At 42.2% G+C, this 24,195-nt stretch overlaps 1 protein-coding gene across 1 annotated transcript in view; it reads right to left on the bottom strand.

The window, feature by feature from the left end:
* Nucleotides 1-343: 343 nt before the first annotated feature.
* The window catches only part of LOC117429909 (leucine-rich repeat-containing protein 49-like), a 152,652-nt gene continuing 128,800 nt past the window's right edge, over nucleotides 344-24,195 (bottom strand). The window contains exons 15-18 of the mRNA XM_058998448.1: nucleotides 21,410-21,595; nucleotides 19,617-19,726; nucleotides 1,781-1,934; nucleotides 344-715 (exon numbers count right to left, since the gene is read on the bottom strand). Of these exons, the coding sequence (XP_058854431.1) occupies nucleotides 509-715; nucleotides 1,781-1,934; nucleotides 19,617-19,726; nucleotides 21,410-21,595 (657 nt within the window). The 3' untranslated portion in view covers nucleotides 344-508. The remainder of the gene's footprint in view (nucleotides 716-1,780; nucleotides 1,935-19,616; nucleotides 19,727-21,409; nucleotides 21,596-24,195) is intronic.

Raw genomic sequence — 24,195 nt, 5'->3', positions numbered from 1 at the left:
GCTGAGTGAGGTGTGAGGAGGCTGGGTCTGGTGTGAGGAGTGGGCTGAGTGTGGTGTGAGGAGGCTGGGTGTGGTGTGAGGAGGCTGGGTGTGGTGTGAGGAGTGGGCTGGGCGTGAGGAGACTGGGTGTGGTGTGAGGAGCTGCTGGGTGTGGTGTGAGGAGGAGACTGGGTGTGGTGTGAGGAGGCTGGGTGTGGTGTGAGGAGGAGACTGGGTGTGGTGTGAGGAGGCTGGGTGTGGTATGAGGAGGAGACTGGGTGTGGTGTGAGGAGGCTGGGTGTGGTGTGAGGATGCTGGGTGTGGTGTGAGGAGTGGGCTGGGTGTGGTGTGAGGAGTGGGCTGGGTGTGAGGAGACTGGGTGTGGTGTGAGGAGCTGCTGGGTGTGGTGTGAGGAGGCTGGGTGTGGTGTGAGGAGGAGACTGGGTGTGGTGTGAGGAGGCTGGGTGTGGTGTGAGGAAGCTGGGTGTGGTGTGAGGAAGCTGGGTGTGGTGTGAGGAGCAGCTGGGTGTTATTTGGACTCTGAGATCCTCTGAAGGCAGTCTCTGCGGAAGGCTGACCGGTCTCTCATTTCCACCACACTGTCTCGGACCAGCTCCATGAACAGTGATGACCACAGCTTGTGAAGAGATTCTCCTTTCAGGTTGGTGCTTGCTGCTTCCCTCACCAGTCCCTGCGCATAGCACCGGCTCACCTGCGCCCTCGCCTGGCCAGTGTTCTGAAATAGACGGAGACAAACACATCAGAGCTGTCTGTGTACTCAGTATTCAAACATGCTACAGATGTTTTGCTTTTTACAGGATTCTGAATTCTTAATTCGCTGCTCATTCAAAACATTGTTAGTCCTTTGGTCCTCAGACCATTATTTACCAGTCTTGTAAGATATGTTTTACTTTATTCCATTTCTATAAAACATCTGCATCCTGCATACAAACCCATGTATTTACCTTAGGTGTGCCTCTCACACAAGTAAATTACGAACACAATTATCTAGTCCCATCTATAATTTCAAAATGCTCAATCAGAAATCCAAGGTAAAACTATAAGAAAGGTAACCTTGCCTCTTCCAATCCATCCCACTGCAGGACTGTGTTCCAACCAGACCTTTAATTATTTAATTGACCTCCAACAGGGTCAATTAAACAATTAAGGGTCTGGTTGGAACAAAGTCCTGCAGTGGAATGGATTGGAAGAGCCAAGGTTACTTACCCCTGAACTAGACAAACGTTTCGGATAGTGCACTGTGAATATCTATTCTCTCTTTTCTAGTGAGCAGATCTTGTGATGCTGTAGGTAAATCATCCGAAACGCTTGTGTTGCAGGGCAGAAGCCCTGCTGGTGTAAAAAGTGTGGGGGCATTTGGTCAGGGATGAGATTAATTATATTCCGTCCAAATATACGGGCAGCATGTGGCTGGGTCTTGATTGAATAACTGATCCTCAATCAAGTCCCAGCCACATGGTATAACAGGGAGGAGAATCCTTTGTTTCATGGATGAGTTTGGGGTAAGTTTTTAAACTGTGTTTTTTAAACTGTTCAGTGAAGATGAAGGGACCTAAAATAGTAGTGTTAGTATTTTGTTTGTTTGTGCCTTTGTTTATTTGTTGTTGTTCTTGTTTTGTTAATTGAAGTGTGCTTTGCCCTTAAATGGCAGTTTCTGTCTCTGGGTTTGCTTTTCTGCCGCTGACCAGCCTTGACTGCAATGAAACCCTGCTACAGCTTGACTTAGTTTATTTATATTATTACCTTAAAATGACCTGGCCCCCCCAGCAATCCCCTGTACCTCACTCCTGTCCGTGTCCCCGTCTCTGCTGGGGTAGTTGAAGATGGCTCGGCCCAGCCCCTCACCCAGCAGCTTCCTGTTCTCCCGGAGCTCCACAGGGCTCAGGCCCGCCTGTTGCCCCCGTCCCTCCAGCAGGAACTGCAGCTGATGCTTCCTGGAGAGACCGAGAGAGAGACAGTGAGCAGGGTCCATAGCACTTCCTTCTTCACCTTTCCACAGACAAAATAAAAACCTTAGCCCATAAAGTGGACTCAGAAAGTCTGGCGAACAATCTTTCATAGGAAGATTTTATTTAGTTTGGTGGTTGGGTGATATGGACAGGGTGACCAGATGTCCCGGTTTAGCCGGGACAGTACCGGTTTTCCATCAAAGGTCCCGGTGTCCCGACATTTTTCTGAAAATCTTTAAAAAGTCACGGTTTTCAGCCACTTCCTGTAGTGCGACACACTCAAAATACCGTTTGTCAAAATAACGTAAACAACCGCTTCCTATGTAACTTAGTGTATGGTACCTGCAGTGAAAACAAATAAAAATAAAAAAAGGTAGTAGGGTAATCAAGAACATTATTTTTATAAAGTGATTAACACAGACTTACATGCTTATTCCTCAGTGTGCCATGCGTTTTCATTTAGTTTATATTCGATATGAACCTACAATTTTGTAATACGGTAATTTGTAGCTGTTCAATTCTGGTGGGATTTAGCCTAGACAGTAGTAGGCAGAGCAGCGAGAGATTGCAAGCATCCGAATCCACCAGGTTAAACCACATCAACAATGTCAATAAATAGAGCTTGACGCAGTGAGTAAAAAAAAAAAAGAAGAAAAATGCCAAGTTCAAACATGGCAAGTTCAACTAATGAAAATAAAAACAAATTAAAAATACTGAGAGGCTATTTAAATGGTTTAATTAGTCGTATCAATTATTTACAATTAGCCCAATCAGCACCAACGCCTCACCTGTGGAGAGCTAGCTCCAACCAATCGAATAATCGGTTTGTGCAGCTGGTTTAAAACAAGTCTGTTGTAATTACAATGCGTATGATGACTACACTATAGTACATTACTCTCTAGGAAAGAACAGTACTGTTACTGACATTCCCATATCCGTATGTCATATTTGTGAAATCCGAAACACACTTGAGTTGCCCATCTGTAGTCCCTAGCACTGTCAATGAATCCGAAGCAGTACAGCAAAAGAGTAATATAAATGCGATTTCAGTTCAGGAAGCTGCTGGCTTGGTTCAGTAGGTACCTGTATGGCAGCTATGCAGCACCGCGATGGGAGCCGGGTTGAGTGATTTATTCCAGATTGTGGAGTGGAGGGGAGGGGTCCATCCCCGCTGGCTCTGTGCAGGGGATCAGTTTGATTTGGGTTCAGGAACTGTTTCTTTCATCTCCCCTCCTCAATATCCTGCCCTGACCCCCACCCCCAGGCTCCGATTAGCACTGTGCTTCCTGAGGAAGGAACGCCGGCTTGATCTGTATCTGCAGACCATAGTGGTGTTGGAATCATGGAACAGGTAGAACGAGCCACCACCACTGCACACATTCCAGATCATCCCTCGCTGAAATTCTGTACATTCGAGAAACATACATGCACTGTCCTGGCCTTCCTTTTCTCAAACTCCACTGAGCATAGCTGAGATTATTTAAAAAAGGCAACAGGAGCTCTTTTTAAACTGCAGGTTTAATTAGTACAAAGACTTCAAAGTTGAACACAGATATCCTTTTGAACAATCTAGAAGGACAAAGATGGTGAAAGACCATCAAATGTGTAAGGATCAGCATCGGTAGTCGAAAGTAAAATGAAAGAACTCTGACAGTTTATTCTTGAGTAAGCTTGCTTACATTTAAGGACATGCATGGCAGTCATAAAATGATAAAGATGACAAATTATGAATAAATGTCATATAAAAGACTAAATGTGACCCACATAATTGGACGCGCCTATACAAGATATTTGCTACATACTTCCTCTCGATCTTTTGTTCTGAATCCATTTCCTTTAGGCACAATGGCAAATACTACCAACTTCCTTTTATACTTGAGCAGAACAATTTGTTGAAAAGATAAAGAGCGACAGGTTAGACTTTAGATTTCTTTATTAAAATGCAGGGTTACAGTCTTCGATAGCTGAAAATGGAGTGTATAGGCTAGTGATCATTTTTATTATTATTATTTGTTTATTTAGCAGACGCCTTTATCCAAGGCGACTTACAGAGACTAGGGTGTGTGAACTATGCATCAACTGCAGAGTCACTTACAATTACGTCTCACCCGAAAGACGGAGCACAAGGAGGTTAAGTGACTTGCTCAGGGTCACACAATGAGTCAGTGGCTGAGATGGGATTTGACCCGGGGACCTTCTGGTTACAAGCCCTTTTCTTTAACCACTGGACCATACAGCCTCCTATGCAACATTGCTTAAAAAAACCTGGGTTTTCTGTAGCTGAGGAAGAGAGTGCTGACTAAAATACAACCAAAACTCTCAGCTGTTTCACCTTGGCGACCAGGACGCTCTGCCTGAAACAGACACTAATGATGTAAGCGTGCGTGCTGTGCTTTTAACACTGTGGCGTGCAGCTTCCGGATGTAAAGCCAAATTGGGATATTTTAGAAAACGCTGACAAAGTTTGCCGTCCATACTGGAATCCAGATGCATACCACAGAGTTCTTCACTGGAAACAGTTTGCAGTAATGCAGCCTGCCTGTACTGTACATTTCTTCACTTGCATATATATAGAATTGGTGAAATATATATATTGCTGTGCATGGGGTGACAGTGCTGGAGAGTTGATAACAGAGTGTTTAGCCTAATGATTATTATATTAAGATCCAAAGTAACAGTACTGGTGAGATGAAAATGGAGATTTTTAGTCATCATTATTTTTTTCAACCCTTTCTGTATTCAACATCAACAGCGTCCTGCACAGACCACAATTTGAGACCTATAGCTGAGCTACAATGCACCACAAATTGCACAATGATTACACCGTGTAACAATTTTTATTTATTTTTTGGTTCCTGGGTAGTAAGTGTTATTTCCTAATTGCTTATGCCTCAAAAGTATAGAAAATGGCTATTATTCCCCACAAACGTTGCTTTTGTGACCAGGACAGTGATATTTTGAATTTTACCTATTTTCCAGAACATTCCAGATAGATTCAGTGCTGAGTAAACTTGGAGTAACTTCTAGAAGTTTTTTAGAACTTTCCAGTAATTTTATATAGTAGTATAAATACAGGGGCCTTAAGCCCACCAGTTCAGTTTAGTTCCAGCTGCCTAAGTGGATACATATCTGCATTTTTCTGAGATGGCATCAAGGTCATAGGAGACTTCAAAATGGTGGCATTCCTGACGGGTCTCCAAGGCGGTTTTACCAAGTTTCCCTGCTATCTTTGCCTTTGGGACAGCAGGGACACCAAGGCGCACTACCACAGGCGGGACTGACCACAGCGGACCGAGTTCTCTGTGGGGAGGAACAACGTCAAGTGGGAGCCACTGGTGGACCCCCGGAAGGTGCTGATGCCACCACTGCACATCAAATTGGGCCTTATGAAACAATTTGTTAGAGCTCTAGATAAGGAGTCAGCAGCCTTCAAGTACCTTCAAGACTTCTTCCCTAAGCTGTCTGAGGCAAAGGTCAAAGCCGGTGTCTTCGTCGGACCACAGATAAAGAAGATCCTGGAGTGCAATGAATTCCCCAAGAAGCTCACTAGTAAGGAGAAAGCGGCTTGGAACAGCTTTGTCGCAGTGGTTCGGGGCTTCCTGGGCAATCACAAGGCCAAAAACTATGTGGAGCTGGTTGAGACTCTGGTGAAGAACTACAGCACAATGGGCTGTAGGATGTCCCTATCCTTGATGGTAAATTCAAGGAGAACATGGGAGCGTACTCGGAGGAGCAAGGCGAGCGCTTCCACCAGGATATACTGGACTTTGAATGCCGCTACCAAGGACAGTATAACGAGAACATGATGGGAGACTACATTTGGGGGCTGATTCGTGAAAGTGATTTTACAGTATAATCGTAAATCTCAAAAAACTACTCACTTCTAAATCTTTTGTAGTCATTTTTGTATTACTTTAGTATAAATACATGTTAATTTGGATTCATATGTTGTTTTTTTCTGACTTTATGTGAAAAGACACAAATTTGCCCGTTTTCTCATTGGAAATAGGTAAATTTCAAAATATCACTGTCCTGGTCACAAAAGCAAAGTTTGTGCGGAATAATAGCCATTTTCTATACTTTTGAGGCATAAGCAATTAGGAAATAACACTTACTACCCAGGAACAAAAATTGTGTTACATAGTGTTACCATTGTATTATGAGTTGAGGAAAACCAATGGAAAGGATTTATAATGGTGTGTTTTGGGGAGCAGCTTTGAACCCTAATGAGGTCAGAATCATTTATGGATTACAAGCAGACACACAGTGGCAGTGTGGTTGAAAATAAATTCACTGCGGTTGGTATTTTATGTACCCAGTACCAACATTTTTTTTGAGCTTTTCATCACAAAACATGTTTATTTTGGCACCTGGTTTTATTAACTCAATACCCTAAAGCTTATGTGTTCAGTTAGACCATGTTCTATTATTTACAAAGAATGAAGCTGTCATTGAGAAGAGTAACTCATTCAATGCTCCTTCAAACCCGCTCTTTCCAAACCACAGCCTCTCTCCCATTGACACACATAGTTTAAAGGAATACTTTAAATGTGTCTGCATTTTCTTAATATGTTATCTTATACCTACTGCTAAACTCTCTTTTACCAGGCATCCTACACATAATCTCCAAAATAATTATAACCCCTAGTTGTTATATATTCCTATAAACGGATAACATTTTGGAGCACCACTGCACTTGTGAGATGGCTTAATCGTTAAAATCCTTTGTAGATTTTCAGAGGACAATTAGCTGTTCAGACATACCATGATACTGAGTAAGTAAGAGGTCTGAGGGGCATACAAGGGGAAATAAATGTCCTATCCCCAGTTTTGCTTCAAGGTTGGTGGCTGGTGGCTCATTTTGACCTCTAGCATATATATATATATATATTTTTTGTATATAAAATAAAGATCTGCCCTGTCCAATGTTTCTATGGTAAGAGGTGTAAGAATAGCTGAATTTCTCACAATAGAGACCATTATTGAGAACTTCGAAGTAGCATTTCAAATTACGCTTTACAAATTACAAAAAAAAATTGTCATCAGACATCGGAGACATCGTAGTTGATTTGGTTACGAATCAATTTTCAAGAAGAACTTTCTCAGAAAAAATGGGAGATTGTTCAGTACAGAAAAGGCGATATGGAACAGCACTGGCTACAGCAATCTAGGATGTCTAATTAAGTCAGCACAAGTCCCAAAGTCACTTGCAAGCCACTGTAACACTCCAAACCTTCGGACAAACCCGGATTGATGTTCAACTAGGTGAGCAGAAGTGTAGGGATACAATTCATCACAATGAGCAAGTAAGAAAAGATTGTGAGGTTCTTAAACGCTTGATTGATTCTGTTGTTTAGCTTGGCAAGCAAGGCACCAATTCCTCAAACAGAGATAATTATGAGAAATTATTTTATCTGATTTCTGACTACGACAGCATGTTAAGCAATCACTTGTCGATAGCCACAGTATTTTCAGCTACCTCTAACAAGATTCAGAATTACTTAATCTCTTTGGTGTCTCAGGCTCTGCTAGAAGCAATAAAAGCAGACGTCGCTGTAATGGTAGATGAAGCAACCGATGTTGGAAACGCAGCCCACCTGTCTTGTGTTTTCAGGTATGTGACTGACAGTGGCCTGAATGAATGTATTTTCTGTGAATATTTCTTACATTTACGTAAATAAAATTAATAATAAAAATGCTTGTCAAAAGACCAAATTCCTATTGGGCTTAATTTTTAGATTCTATTGATTTTTTAAGTATTACTATGCAGAACAGTCACTATAAGATTGTTACCTTTATTAAAAATGTGGACAGATTAATCAACTAATCCCCATAAATTATATATATATATATATCATTTTCAAAACCATGACAGAACTGACTGGTTAAAAAATTAACAAGTAGATTGTATGGACCTTGAGTTAATGTTGTGCCCGCATTCTCTACAGAATGTAACCTGTGACTACCCTTTTATTTTTCATGCATTGCTTGCTGTCGAGTGCACCACCTGTGTTCCACTGTATTCCTGTCTGCAGCAATAATGGATCCTGAGTGATGCTGTGTGAAAACCTGTGAACGGAACAGCACTCCTGAGAGGTTTGGAGATCTGGTGCCATTACGTTATCTGGAATCCTGCCCACATTTCTCAGTCAACAAAGTCACACAGCACCCTATTGAAAACAAACTGCTAAACGTTTTTATTTTTTTTGTGTGCCCAATTATTTTATCTGTTTTTCTCCCCAGTTTTGACTGTCCAATTATGTTCACATTACTGCAGCGGATACTCACAGCAGCTCAGGAGATCCTGGCAAAATACCAGCCCCTGGAGGACCAAGGCCAGTCCTGCAGGTGTCTGCTTTAGGGATAAACAGTCCCTGCCAATTCTGGCAACTCTGCACAGCTAAGACACAAAATGACTGCATGACTCACCCTGCACATCACAAGTCCATGCCTTTACCAGATGAGCCACTCAGGGTCTAATACTGCACACCTTTTTAAAACTGCAGTGTCCCACAATCATGTTCATTTTAACACTGAAAAATAAATCCTGGGTGAATGTTTACTACATTCTTTCATAGTATGTGTCAGGCACGCAAGCTTCCTCCTGGCCACACTGTCTCTCTGTGACCAAACAGCCATCCTCTGCTGCTACTTGCAGCAGCAGGAGGGTATGAATGCCATATGTAAGCTCTGCTTTAGCTCAGGAAGCAAAACAAAAATGTAAAGTGTGTAAATATGTTAAAAAATATATATGTAAAGAATGTATGCACCTTTAACCGTATATTTACTATGGTAAGGGATTTTGTTATTGTTATTTCCTGTGGCTGCGTCCTGAATCAGGGTTTCCCAGTGTATTTGCTGCTGTGGGAGCAGGGAGAGGGTGCCAGGTTACACCCAGTGCTTCAGGACTCACTTCTCAGCATGTCAGCGATGAGCCTGAGAACCTGGCGGTGCTGCTCTCTTGCTCCACAGTGCCAACACTGCAGGGCTCTCTGCGTAGAAACTTTCTGAGGTGCACTGTGAGCATGAGCATGTTACAAATGACATTACATTCAAGGATTCAGATAAGTGGTCTGCAGGTCCGCAGAAGGACCAGATTTTAAAAATGTGTACTGAGTAACATAGAATGGGAGCACAAAAGCAGATCATGAACAATCCTCATGACACAATGAGGCAACACAGATATTATGATTAAATTATATTTGAATGGTATACGTATTAGTTCAATGTTAATTTTCAATCATATACCTTGTGAAACGCTAATTAAACTATTGTTCTAGTGACAAACTCTGCATATGCCTTGCCAAAATCAGTGCAAAACAAAGTAATCTACTTAAACCTATAGCATTGAAGCTGTGTGACATAAACACAGAGTTTACCTGGTGTGCGGTACAGCTAAACCATCCTTCCATTTCTTGTAGTAACCGCTTAGTAACGGGAGTTATTCTCCAGTTTGCAAATCCCTAAGAATCCTGGTTATGTCTGGTTATTATTAGATTGCTCTCGACGCAGACTAATATTTCTGATGGTCCTTGTATGGGGACTGCCAGATTCTAATTTTGTTTAACCCCTGACTATATTACAACAGATAAAAAAGACTTTAGTCAATCAGCTGCCTTGTACAACCTACCTTTGTGACAGTGCAAAGACTCAACAAGATCAAATCAAGGACATTGGGTCACAAGGCTGACAGAAGTGTTGGTGATAAGCTAGGACCGTCCCACTAAGATTTGTATTTTCATTTCAAAGTAAGTCATTTTAATGAAATCCTGTGCCACTTCTGAACTGAAAGGCATGGCTTGCTAACAGAGATTTATTTTTTTAACCAAGTGTAGTACCAGAAATCACAGTTTAGCATGAAAAGACATGTTTAGTATAACCTGTGTTTCTTTCAAACCTGGAGCTATATAATGAATGGAAGTACACAACAGGTAAAATGTATGTAATTATTTTGTTAGCTACAACCACAAATAGAAACTGCCCAGGGCTTAAAGTGCACTAGTTAGTGACAAACATGTTAATACATCTAATATAAAGAGATTTGTACAGGAACGTTAGGTTATTATCATAACCCTGGTTCCCTGAAATAAAAATGTAACCATTGCCTCATGGGTATAAACCCTTTCATACCGTCTCCGTATCTGAACAGATATTCCAAAGCTGCATGTATTGTCAGTAACGGTCGTGCCCAACCCCGAGGGTATAAAAAGACTGGCGACATTGATATCATCATCATTTTTCCTTGAAGACTTGCTGCAATAATGAAGACAGCAACCTTGACGGTTAATGGTTACATTTCAGTACGAAATGTAACCATTACCTCATTGGTATGAATACCAAAGCTGTCGCAAGGCAATATTGCAGACCAGCTGGAATGCTACACGGCTAAGAAAATGGCACTTTGCTCGTTACCATGAGGAACCCCAGTACAATTAGCTAGGGCTAAAAAATTGAGGGAGAACTCACCTCTATGTTTATGCTGTAAGGGTCGAGCTCGAGGCCACCCTTAACACTCTTGTTCCAAAGCCAGGGTTTTGTGGATCCACAACATTCAGCCGATAGAACCATGTAAAAGTATGGGGAGCAGCCCACACTGCTGCATCGCAAATGACCCTGACAGATGCGCCCTGGAACAAAGCCCACGACCGGTAATCCAGACGCACTCCTAAATAGGAGGCTGTCTGAGAAGGTGTGAGTTGTCTCTTTGCACTGTTCACTGACAGACCCAAACGGTGAAGGTGGTCTGTGACAATTTCCGTGTGAGTCACTGCCTGCACTGGAGACTGAACACATATGAGCCAGTCGTCCAGATAATTGAGTACTCTGATGCCTATGAGTCTCAATAGGGCCAGAATAGCCTCCATGCACTTTGAAAAGGCATGGGGAGCTAAAGAGAGGCCGAATGGCAGTACCCGGAACTATCCCCTGGAAAGTGAACCTGAGGTACCTCCTGTGCCCTGGTCTTATGGGGATATGAAAATAAGCGTCCTTTAAGTCCACCATGGTGAACCAGTCGCCTGGCCTTATTGACTGCAACAGCTGCTGCAAAGTCAACATTTTGAACCTCTGTCGACTCAGATACAGGTTGACCTGTCTGAGATTGAGAATTGGTCTGAGACCACTGTCCCACCTGGGCACCAGGAAGTACCAGGAGTAAAGCCCTTCTTCCAAATGACGAGGGTGAACTGTGCAAATAGCCCGCTTCTGTAGCAGGGCTGTCACCTCCTGAGACAATACCATAGCAACTCGCGGATCCATGACTAACGTTGTAGTCACGCCCCGAAATGGAGGGGGACCGTGTCTGAATTGTAGAGAATAACTGGTCTGTACGGTATTGAGCACCCAGGTGTCCGTGGTGCATTGACGCCAGTACTCCAGGTGACTCCCTGAAAAGGGGCCCTGGGCCTGTGGCAGCAAATTGCTAGACAATGAGGAAGACGGCAAAGGCGGTTTCCTATGTGCCTTTCTCCTGCTTTCCCTAGGCACAGAACCCTCAGGGGAAGATATAACAGTCTCTTTTTGAGCTGAAGATGGAGGGGAGGCTTGTCCAGGTGGAATGGACAAAGATCGCTCTACAGAGCTGCGAGACACTGGTTTCTCCAGCGTGCACTTTGTAAAAGATGCATAAAACTCACATGAGTTGCGGTTGGCAAGTTCCTCCTTGGCATCCTCCAGACCCAAACAGGCAGCGCATCTGCCGTGCCTGTCCTCCATGGGGAGCCCCGTCTTACATGTCTCGCAAGAATGAAACCCGGCATAATGTCACCGCAGTGGCTGTGCAATTTAACAACCGCTTGGTTTTACTTGCTATAACAGATAGCGTATAGTACCCTTAACCAAGAAGAAAGCTGTTGAACAGTGCACACAGCAACACTGCTATGCAACCACAATAGCGTTGCTAAGGGTCAACTGTGACAAGTGACCAGATCCGCTAGAGATTTTTTTTTTTTAATAGACAAACTGCACGACACAAACTGTATATTGTACGGTGCAACGGTACAATGCATAATACACGGTACAGTGCACAATGCATGGTACAAGTGGTACGGTGCTACGGTGTGGTGCGGTACACAACGGTATGGTACACAATACATGGTACACATGGTACGGTGCAACGGTGAGGTATGTGCACGGTACGGTACATGGAGCATGGTACACATGGTACGGTACAGCGGTATGGTGCAAACGGTACGGTACAGTGCAAATGAACTTTATGGTAACCTCGTTCACTAAGAACGGTGGTAGATCAGTGACCTACAGTTACCGAAGAAGCAAAATACAGGGATGCCCACCAGTATAGTTTCTGGCTTAACTCAACACAGCCCTAAGACTGGAGGAAGCCTGCTGTCACTGACAGCCTTTGCTGTCTTAGATTCTAGCATATTTTGCATCTAATTAATAAGACAGGACTTGTTTTGCAAATTAGAACAATCATGCAATTTCACCCACCCATAACTGAATCATTTTAAGTAGATTGAGAAAGTATTGACTCATCATTGAACTGGGTGAAGTACTGCACAAAGTCAAGTTTGGGGTGGTAGAAATTAACAATCTAATCTTTCATTTCTCCTGGGGCGCCATTTTCTAATGATGCTTGATCTGTGGAATCTCACAAAACACTCACTTCATTGTAATCTATATGAACAACAGAACTGGCTACGCCCACACACTAACACACACTGTGTCCCCATTGACATCTCACTGCTATCATCTTACAGGAGCCGGGCAAAACATAATAAAAACCTGCCAAAACACTCTCAGCTGGGTGTAGGCCCATTCTGATACTGATCTGATGAGTTAACAAGTTGTTCTGTGACCAATCCTCCATCCTTCCTGTCTCTAGTGTCATTTTCAGAATGTAATGAGTACTGTGTGCATTGCATAAGGTTCTTGGTCCATGGCCCAGACTATCATCAGTACTGAATTCACTCAAGAGTGACAAAATATATGCCCCAGACTTGTCTAATTTCTTTAACCCAGGCTTGTACATGCTGTGACAGTCATCTAGAGGGAGTGGTGAAGTCAAAGAAGGTTGAGCCACATTTTAATAAACATAAATGCAAAGTACATACAGCTAAGATGAGTTAGAGTACATCCAGACCTTAAAACACAGGGTGCCCGTATTCATGGGCATTCCTGAGAATAAAGCAAGCTGTTCTCAAGATAGAGCTAAAAAATACACACATATACATACAGATGTATCATGTGCCTGTGAATGTAGTTTCATAAAATTAAAGCAATACTTTTCATTTACTTTTCTTATATGCCACATCAAACCAAGCTAGAATGCATACCTAAGGAAGACGCCGCTCTCTAATCAATGCGATGCCTTGTTTCATCACAACTGGAAGATCGGTTCTCATGATATAGCTAAAATTTAAGCGTGGGGGGTGGTGCTCAATTGGCCGAGCACCGCCGGTCGGGGGAGGGCTTAGGTCGGCCAGGGTGTCCTCGGCTCACCGCGCACCAGCGACCCCTGTGGTCTGGCCGGGCGCCTGCGGGCTTGCCTGTAAGCTGCCCAGAGCTGCGTTGTCCTCCAACGCTGTAGCTCTGAGGTGGCTGCATGGTGGGCCTGCAGCGTGTAAAAGAAGCGGTCTGCTGATGGCACACGCTTTGGAGGACAACGTTTGTTCGTCTTTGCTGCTCCCAAGTCAGCCCGGGGGTGGTAGCGGTGAGCTGAGCCTAAAAATAATTGGCTATTTCAAATTGAGGAGAAAATGATAAAAACAACTGGTGACTAAAATGTAAGTGTGTACTTACACAGGTACATGTGAGCCCTCCACTACATCCCCTTCACTGGGGATACTAAATACGTTTTAATGTTACGGTTTATTTATTATTATTATTATTATTATTATTATTATTATTATTATTATTATTATTATTTATTTCTTAGCTGACGCCCTTATCCAGGGTGACTTACAATTGTTACAAGATATCACATTATTTTTACGTACAATTTTAGTTTAGTCCACTGTGTACAAATTCACAACCACATGAAATCATGAATGTGAAGGTGATGAAATTTTTAGGGTGTGGCACAATGTATTTCACATATAGAGCAATGGATTGAGGCCTGAGCCCTGAGGCACACCTTCCTTTTTTATAACAGCAGTCTTGAATCCTTTAATTATCACACCCTGTGCACGATCTTGAAAGTAATTTGAGAACCAACACAGAGAAAGTTGGCAACCCTGTAACTGGACTGCATAATTTGTTGCAATAGCTGTATCAAAAGATTTTAACTCAATATTAAAAAAAAGTTTTGAAAATACATTTGAAATTCTAAAATACTTGAATGAATCTTTTACTTAAATGCTTTTACTTAGCTAAACGTTAACAGAATTGGACCCCTAGCGTAGCTTGAATTAACACTATGTAACACAATTTTTGTTCCTGGGTAGTAAGTGTTATTTCCTAATTGCTTATGCCTCAAAAGTATAGAAAATGGCTATTATTCCCCACAAACTTTGCTTTTGTGACCAGGACAGTGATATTTTGAAATTGACCTATTTCCAATGAGAAAATGGGCGAATTTGTGTCTTTTCGTTCACATAAAGTCACAAAAAAACAACATATGAATCCAAATTAACATGTATTTATACTAAAGTAATACACAAATGACTACAAAAGATTTAGAAGCGAGTAGTTTTTCGAGATTTACGATTATACTGTAAATCACTTTCACGAATCAGCCCCCAAATGTCGTCTCCCATCATGTTCTCGTTATACTGTCCTTGGTAGCGGCGTTCAAAGTACAGTATATCCTGGTGGAAGCGCTCGCCTTGCTCCTCCGAGTACGCTCCCATGTTCTCCTTGAATTTATCAAGATGAGCATCAAGGATATGGACTTTGAGGGACATCCTACAGCCCATTGTGCCGTAGTTCTTCACCAGAGTCTCAACCAGCTCCACATAGTTTTCGGCCTTGTGATTGCCCAGGAAGCCCCGAACCACTGCGACAAAGCTGTTCCAAGCCGCTTTCTCCTTACTAGTGAGCTTCTTGGGGAATTCATTGCACTCCAGGATCTTCTTTATCTGTAGTCCGACGAAGACACCGGCTTTGACCTTTGCCTCAGACAGCTTAGGGAAGAAGTCTTGAAGGTACTTGAAGGCTGCCGACTCCTTATCTAGAGCTCTGACAAATTGTTTCATAAGGCCCAATTTGATGTGCAGTGGTGGCATCAGCACCTTCCGGGGGTCCACCAGTGGCTCCCACTTGACGTTGTTCCTCCCCACAGAGAACTCGGTCCGCTGTGGCCAGTCCCGCCTGTGGTAATGCGCCTTGGTGTCCCTGCTGTCCCAAAGGCAAAGATAGCAGGGAAACTTGGTAAAACCGCCTTGGAGACCCATCAGGAATGCCACCATTTTGAAGTCTCCTATGACCTTGATGCCATCTCAGAAAAATGCAGATATGTATCCACTTAGGCAGCTGGAACTAAACTGAACTGGTGGGCTTAAGGCCCCTGTATTTATACTACTATTTATATTACTGGAAAGTTCTAGAAAGTTCTAGAAGTTACTCCAAGTTTACTCAGCACTGAATCTATCTGGAATGTTCTGGAAAATAGGTAAATTTCAAAATATCACTGTCCTGGTCACAAAAGCAAAGTTTGTGGGGAATAATAGCCATGTTCTATACTTTTGAGGCATAAGCAATTAGGAAATAACACTTACTACCCAGGAACAAAAAAAAAAAAAAAAAATTGTTACACAGTGTTATTCAAGAGATGAATATTAACAATACGCTTAACTCTACAATATAGGCTTTTCTGCTTGAGAGAAGCCCAGGACTGAAAAGCAGAACATACAGTTGTATCCTTTTGGTTATAATTATTGGTAGAGTTTTGTGAGAAAGCCATTGTCCCTTATCTGACTACTTAAAGAGTGCGTTGCTTCAAATGTCATTTTAATAGTTTTTTGCAGTCATTCAGAGCGGTTCTGGATTCTGTTGCTCCCATACTAAGTTATTATAATTTTCTCTAAATCTATCGTTACTTGACTTCAAGTCAGCACTCAACAGCCTTCCATATTTCATTCAAATCAAGTGCCAATGTGATCTTTCAACTCCCTTTGAATATAGACAGAGAGTAGGTGGGACTGGACAAGTTGAAAGGTAATATTGCCACAGGATTTGAATGGAATGAGGATTTTCAGTCCCGGCACTTAGGATTCTCCAGAGAAGCTCAAGCCAAGTAAAGGCAGATTTAGGGAAAAACTTAATACTGGAGCAACAGAACCACTTAGAATGATTGTCATAGTAAGGGTAATGTAAAAACTGTAATAACAAGTGCCAAAGTGAAACAAGCATTCCCATTTTAGGCAGCAGCATTCAAAGAAAGTGTTAAATCAGATGAGCCACAGTGCAAGCTAGAAAGAGCAGGTTCTCCTTGCCAAGTGCAACACTAAGCTGTCAGCGGCAAGGAATCCACAACACAAAAACAATACGAAGCGTGCAAACTGCAAAGGGGGAGAAGGAAGGAGGAGGGATGAGGGTTCACAGAGGTGTCAGCTTGGCAGGGATCGAAATAGCTCCTTCCCTCTCTGTGTTTCCAGAAGGAAGAGCAGCTCTGCAAACCACAGTGCCCAGGATCAAGAGCCAAGGAGAAACCCGGGGGTTCAAGAAAGAAGTGATCAGGTGTCCTCTGGCCCGCCTTGCAATATAATTGGCTATTCCCGCTCTAGTTGTTCTCAGGCTGATGGCCACCCGGTCATTTAAATTCCTGCGAGACAATGAATCTGGCTGTTCTGTTTAATTCTGTGATTCTCTGGCTGCATGGAAAAATATTTTGATCCCTGCTCTATGACAATTTTTTTTTTTTCTCTCATCCCTTTAAATAGCTGGAGTAATTTGGAATGAAACCCAACAGTTGTTTACACAGTGATGAAAGACCAGTCTCAACACAGAGCAGGGCAATCACATGCAACTTAAATGGGCTGTGGGAGGTCTGTACAGGGACAGCAACTTCGTAATGCAGTCTACGTTCACTTAGTGATCTAAACCAGTGGTTTTCAACCATTTCATCTCAAGTACCAGTGTTTCCAGCAGGGACCACCAGGTGTACCAGTAACTATGTGCAACCTTAAAATGCTACTGTAAAACTGAGACCTACCCATTACAATCAGGTTTCTGTCTGCACTCGCTTGTTTGTTGCCTCATTCTGCTGAATGGTTAATCTATTCATGAAATCCACATGTTTATATTTTTAATATTTTGCAAGTGTTGTGTATGGAATTGGTGACCGCACCTTTAATTGTGTAGAGTTGTACTGTAATATGGAGACACCATACTGTCACATTTTTTAAATAGTCAGTTTCAGAAATAAACTTTGTTTTCCCTGCAACACCTGACCCTGCTTTAGTACAAAATTCATGCTACATACTGTTTTATATAATGATAACTGTGCTCTTAAATTACTGTGCTTGTTTCTTTGGCTGAAGAGATATTATCAGCTCATCTGGAATCTTGTGCAATTAAATCATACATAAACTGCTGACGGTAAACAATGTAACTAAATCTATTATAGCTGGGATGCAAGATGCAGCTTGGTACGGTAACCTTTTCACTTCCTTGTTTGTTTAATTCTTGCACTTTTTGCTGCATTACAGCCCTTCATTAATTATTTTCTTTATTTTAAGTTTCCAGGGCATTTTGTTAATGGCACGTTTGCAATACACACACCTTAAGTGTATTTGTATTTGTTGTTGTTCTTGCTCTACGTTTCTTAAATGCAACTGTTCTTTTTAAGCTACTTTTTTTACACAACAGTACTCACACATGTTTGGTCACCATCACAACTGTTGCAAGAAACTGGGGTTCCATTTTCTGCTGGTGTTAATATACCTCTCTGCACTTACAAGCATTTATATTCGATCAAATTGTTACCATCCTTATCGCACTTCAGTTTATTAAAACATGTGATACGCTTTTTTTTTTTTTATATACAAACCAATGTCATGTAGCAGGGAGATGCAGCATTTATGTGCCTAACCCCTAAAAAACAGTTGTCAAAATGCTTTTGTTGTTGCATTTGTAACCAGTGTAGTCATAATTGATCATTTCTCTGTGATTCAGTGGTACAAACAGATAGATACATTACGATAGTGCAATTGAGGGAGCATTGTGTTTTGAGGAATCGTCATAAAAGAGCTCTCAATGCGTACCAGTGGCAAGTCTGTCGTGTACCAGTAAAGGTACGTGTACCACAAGTGGAACACCACTGATATAAACTGTACATGAAATAAACTTTGAAACTCACAAACCTGATACAACACATTCCTCAAACTTACATAAAGTATTTAGATCTGAAACTGAAATTAGTACAAAATACCTTTTTTCACAGATCATTAGTTAGTTTACAAAATGTAATTTTGATTTATTTTTCAGTAAGATAAAAATCAAAGGCAGAAAACTACTACATGTGCTGTTAATTTTAGCAGATTTCTGCATTCCTTTACTAACTTGAATGGCTGCTAATTGCACAGTACTGTATTACAGATGTGATGGAGTCATATACCAGTGTGACGGGGTGCCCTCCCCTTGTGTATATTTATGTACTATTATTATTATTATTATTATTATTTATGTTGTATTATTATTATTGTGTACACCATTGTATTTGTACATCATTTCTGTACATTATTTATTTTTATTTATTATTTTATGTAATTGGCGTGGATGGGGTTAAATACCCCATCCTTATAAAACATGTGGGAATGTGGCTGGAGCCTTAACAAGGTCATTTATTAATAGGTAATTAAGGCTCCAGCCACAAATATTAAAAGACGCACTCCGGGCTCATTAGAAGAGAGAGTGAGAGGACAGACAAGACATGAGTCTGTGAAATAAATCAATTGCTATAGTAATATACTTGATTATAATTTTGTTCCGTGTTTGTCTATTTTGTTTTTGTCTGTGTGCCCTTTTGTTAATTATTGTTTTTTATTTTTGTTTAAACCGTTTATTTTTCATTTAATTTAATAAAACGCTGAGGCGTCAATGCGCCTCAGTTTCATCCACACTACCTGTTTGTTTTGCACTTCTTCCTGGTGCATGACGTCATCCCACATGCCACTCAAGTCCATCCTTTCAAACCCAGTTAGTGCTTGTCTGACTAAATCGTGTTTATTTAAAAGATTATCCTGATCTCTTTGGATGTAGAGTTTCTTTTAATACATTTAGGCAATATCACATGTGTATGTAATGTAAATTATTATTATTATTATTATTATTATTATTATTATTATTATTATTATTATTATTATTATTATTATTATTATTATCATCATCATCAGCCTCCATGTTAGATACCCGATACTCCTTATCATTTGCTCAGCAGTGTACCATACAGTGTTTTATAATGTATTTATTGCAAACCTTGTTTATAGGGTGTGTTTCGGGGGTGGGATCAACAAATAAATACCTAACTCGGCTAAACAAATTTCAATTCCTTGTGTGTATTTTTTTCTTTTAAAGTTGTATTTCATTACACTGCATTCGTAGTATACTGACAAACCACTTTGGTGCTATTTTGGAATATATGGAAAGAGGTGCTTATATACACTACCATCCAGGATGAGATATGTTTGGCCATTTTGCCCCACTCTGAAGCAGTCATGCAACGTGGTACTTGTCTTGGCAGACCTTGTTGCAGGGGGTAACCCTTACCTGGATTCTCCCAGCAGCAGGAGCAGGCGATAGTGTGGCGTTTCAGCAGCAGCGATGTGAGCCAGAGTTCCAAACAGCCTTTCTGCCATTATCACGTCATTCATGGTGACCTACAGGCACAAACACAGCATTACAGAGGTGGCAAGTTCATAGACATGGACACCTTTTTTATACAATGCCATGTAGTGTTTGTGTCTTCACAGATAAAATACTGTACTCATAGGATAGTCTTGCATGCAAGCACATTTGCTTATCTCACGTACAGGAACTCCCTCATACTAAAGAGTATGTACCTATTAGCAGGATTGTATAGTAGGAATATCATCTATTAAGCATAACTATTAAGCATCATGCAATAATGTATAAATACTACAAGAAACTAAATACACTCAAAGACAAAGACTGGAAGTCTTTTTGAATGTCTTGAATGTCTGCCGCTGATATACAGCCCTCTGGACCAATACCAGCGCGCTATCAGACTTGCCAGCATCTCTCATATTGACTTAATACTTTTATAATGCCCCATAGGATAGCTATACGATAGGGGTTTCAATGCATTTCAATCAGCATTGCTTTCAGGTGTGTATACTTTAAAGGCATATTGACTTAATACTTTTATAATGCCCCATAGGATAGCTATACGATAGGGGTTTCAATGCATTTCAATCAGCATTGCTTTCAGGTGTGTATACTTTAAAGGCATTTTAACATAATGCTATTTTTTTCTGGCAGCTATTGAACCAACTAGCTGTGGGCCCTATTTTGAAGCCCTTGTCTACAAACGGCTCAAATCAATCTGATCTTGGCACATGAGGAATTTTTTTTTATTTTTTTATTTGACGCCGTTTTTCTCCCAATTTGAAATAGCCAATTGTATTTTAGGCTCAGCTCACCAGTACCACCCCTGCACTGACTTGGGAGCGGCAAAGACAAACACACGCTGTCCTCCGAAGCGTGTACCATCAGCCGACCTCTTCTTTTCATTCTGCAGGCCTGACATGCAGCCAACCCACAGTTTCAACAGCTTACAAGCAAGCCCGCAGGTGCCCGGCCAGTCTACAGGGGTCGCTGGTGCGCGGTGAGCTGAAGACACCCTGGCTGACCTAAGCCTCCCTGTGCATGTAGAGGGAGGGGGACTTCGTAGCGGTGCAGGGGGGGGGGGGGGGGGGGGAATTGCAGAGCTTTGCATCTCCGCTTAGTGAAAAACTGTGAGATTTGCATTGCAACTGAAAAAAAGAAAGCCACAGATGCTTAAATGCAGTGGTAGTCCTGACAGTAAAATACTGTACTGTAATGTATTTTAGTTCAAAGGCCATTACACATAACACTGCAGGGAAGTTAAACTAGGCACCCTCACGAGATGATCGCTTCTCAAGTATACTGTAGTAAAATAGGATTCTACAGCCTTGAGTAAACATATAACATATAACAAGTTGCTTAGCCATGATGACTTGTTTTGATTGCGTTGATGTATTGTCCTCAGTGATTGAGCACCATTGACATTTGTATACTGTATTTAAACTGCTGATGCGCGGAGGCACGCTTTTGCCAAGTGTAATCATATCGGTCCGCTTTTCGGTCGGTCCGGGACGGATGTGATTCTTATAAACGGAGTGCACTGTAGATGAAACATTTGTCATTGAATTGATTTTGTTTTTTTCAAGGACATTGAAAAAGACTTCTAGTGGAAACATTTGTCCCTGAATGTATTTGTTTTCAGTGTTTGTAGATGGTAAGAGTCTAATTAAGAAGCTGTACTGTAAGAGTAGCTAGCCAGGCCTGTCGTGCCGTACCTCCTCCCCATTGATCCTCTGCAGGTTGAAGTGGCTGAGCCGGAAGATTGCGAAGGACCTCCAGAGTGCCAAGCTGACCACCGGGTTGCCCTCAGGGTGGACAGTCAGCTGGTCGAGCCGCCGGACCTGAGCCAGAGCGGCCAGCTGGGGCAGCCGGTGGACATTGGTCTCAGAGAAGATCAGGTGCTGCCGAGAGAAAGAGATTCAAACACAGAACCAATCAGACTGCTGTAGATACGAGTGAGGAGAAACAATACAAGGGGTCCAAGACTCTAGAATGTATTCTGGACAATTCAATGTAAAATAGTTTAGAGGAAAATAGAACTATGTCTGGTTACAGTACTTCCAAATCATATTTTGCAAATTATTATGTTGACTGGTGATAATTTTTCCCTTTTCTAGTTAGTTCCCCAACAAGGGCTTTCATATCACAAATTTGATACTAAAGGTAAGAGACTGACACCTGCTAATAATTGCTTTGTGATGGTCTAGTTGAGTTAATTGCTGCATCTAACAAGATGTAATGAGTCTGATGGACTCATTACAGGGAAGTTAAAGACGACACTAATAATCAAATTAGCTTCACTCTCTTATCTTCACATTGATGATGCAAAAAGCCCTGGTGGGGAACTAACTAGAAGCATTTTGCACTGGTCCGTGGTAGAGAAAATAATGCAGGAACCATGCTGAGCTTAGGGTAGTCCAGGACACTTCAGGTCATGTTTTTTAAATCACAAGTGAATTGTTTTTCAGTAAGTAAAGGGAGTGTGAATTGCGTGAGCGGCTTCATTAAACATTGTGTTGAGTGCTGCTCAAAAATCAACACAGGTTCTTTGTAAACAGCATAACTGGTTCAATTTGACTGCTGAACTCGAAGAGTATCATATATATTGCCTTTCAAAAGCAGCGGTCATTCATACTTTGACTAGTTAGTACTTTCTACTGATTTCTAACATCTGTGGGTTGCATTCTGCCAGTAAATGTGATGATTTCACATAAAATAACCCACAAGAAATCAGCTGAAAAACAAAGAGAGGTTCTCATGGGGGACCTGCTTTGAAACAGACACACTCTCTGAGTGGATATAAGAACTAGCAAGAATGATTAAAACTAGGAAGAACGATTAAAACTAGCAAGAATGATTTAGAACTAGCAAGAACGATTAAAACTAGCAAGAACAATTAAAACTAGCAAGAACAATTTAGTTGTAGCAGTTGAATTAATTTGGAGTAGCTACTATTTCTTTACAATTGTATGCTTCTAAATTTGAACTAAAACAAGGTGTCAACTTTCAACAACAGGACTATACTATGGTGAGATTGTATAGAGATGTGCCCTCTCCACATGGGAAATGGAGTAAAGGAGGGAAGACCCTTATAAAAATGGTCTATAGTAAAATCATAGCAAAGTGTAATAAAGCATAGGGAAGCATTGTAAAGCCCAGGTATAGCATTTTTTTAAAAACACGATAACTGGTAAATGCACAGTATTGTGTATCACTGGAAAACTGCAAAAAAACTGTGGCTTATTATGGCAAAGTGCCCCCCCTGTGTATGTTATATGTTACGTGTTGTGTGTAAATGTTGGTGTATAGGCATTGGTACACGGGATATAAGCGGGTCTGTGTTTCACGTGTGTGTAAATTGTATATTTGTATTAGGCACGGGGATGGCACATCACATCACGTGCAAGTAAAAAGTAATATGTGAGCACGGGGAATTGCACTTTAATTAATTCACGTGCAGTTGTACAGAGATTTCAATTGAATGATTGACTAGCAATCGAGTCTCGGTACAACTGCATAAAAGCTGCATGTTTTCACTCACTGGGGGTTGGGTGTTCGTGAGTGGAGAACGGGTGAGAGAGAGAGGAGAAAGAAAGAAAAAGAAAGATTGTAACGTTTGTTTTGGCTTTACTCACCGTGTTTGTCTCCGTGCACCGTCTGTGTGTTAGTACGTTTTGTTTGTCTTTTTTATTTTGGCGTATAGTGCCGTGTCCTGTTATTTGTTTCAAACCTTTTATTTTCTGTTCTGTTAATTATTAAATACTGAGCGCGATCAGGACTCAGGCCAGAGCAGGAACCGCATTTTCTTGGATTACAAAAAAAAAAAAAGTAAAGCGAGGATGGGAAGAAAGAGCTGCAGGAAGCAGCAGAAGCAGCAGCAGCAACAACAACAGCTGCAGCCCTCATCCTACATGCCGGGCTGGGAGGAGGACAGCCACAACGGGGCAGTAGCCACCCCTCTACCCCCACTGCCACCGGGTTCCCCACCGTCCCGGGAAATATGGGACTGGCTGGTGCACCCCGAGGGGAACTTCACCAGTGACCTCCCCTGGGTTATTAACACACTGCGGATGCGAGATGGAGAACGATGGGAGGACTGGGAGCAACAGCACAACCCGGCATCTGTTCGTGACCTCACCATGGTGGTGCTGGGGTACCTAGCGGCAGACATGGGAGGGATGCCTTCCAGTGAGCAAGAGGGAGAGGAGGAGGTACAGTCGCTGCCCTCTCCAGTACCTGAGCGGGAGGAGCCTGAGCGTCCACAGCCCAAGCGGGAGGAGCCTGAGCGTCCACAGCCCGAGCGGGAGGAGCCCGAGCGTCCACAGCCCGAGCGGGAGGAGCCCGAGCGTCCACTGCCCGAGCGGGAGGAGCCCGAGCGTCCACTGCCCGAGCGGGAGGAGCCCGAGCGTCCACAGCCCGAGCGGGAGGAGCCCGAGCGTCCACAGCCCGAGCGCGAGGAGCCCGAGCGTCCACAGCCCGAGCGGGAGGAGTCGGTGCGTCC

The sequence above is a fragment of the Acipenser ruthenus genome, chromosome 24 (assembly GCF_902713425.1).
Source record: "Acipenser ruthenus chromosome 24, fAciRut3.2 maternal haplotype, whole genome shotgun sequence".
Taxonomy (NCBI): domain Eukaryota; kingdom Metazoa; phylum Chordata; class Actinopteri; order Acipenseriformes; family Acipenseridae; genus Acipenser; species Acipenser ruthenus.
This window is presented reverse-complemented; position numbering and strand designations above follow the sequence as displayed.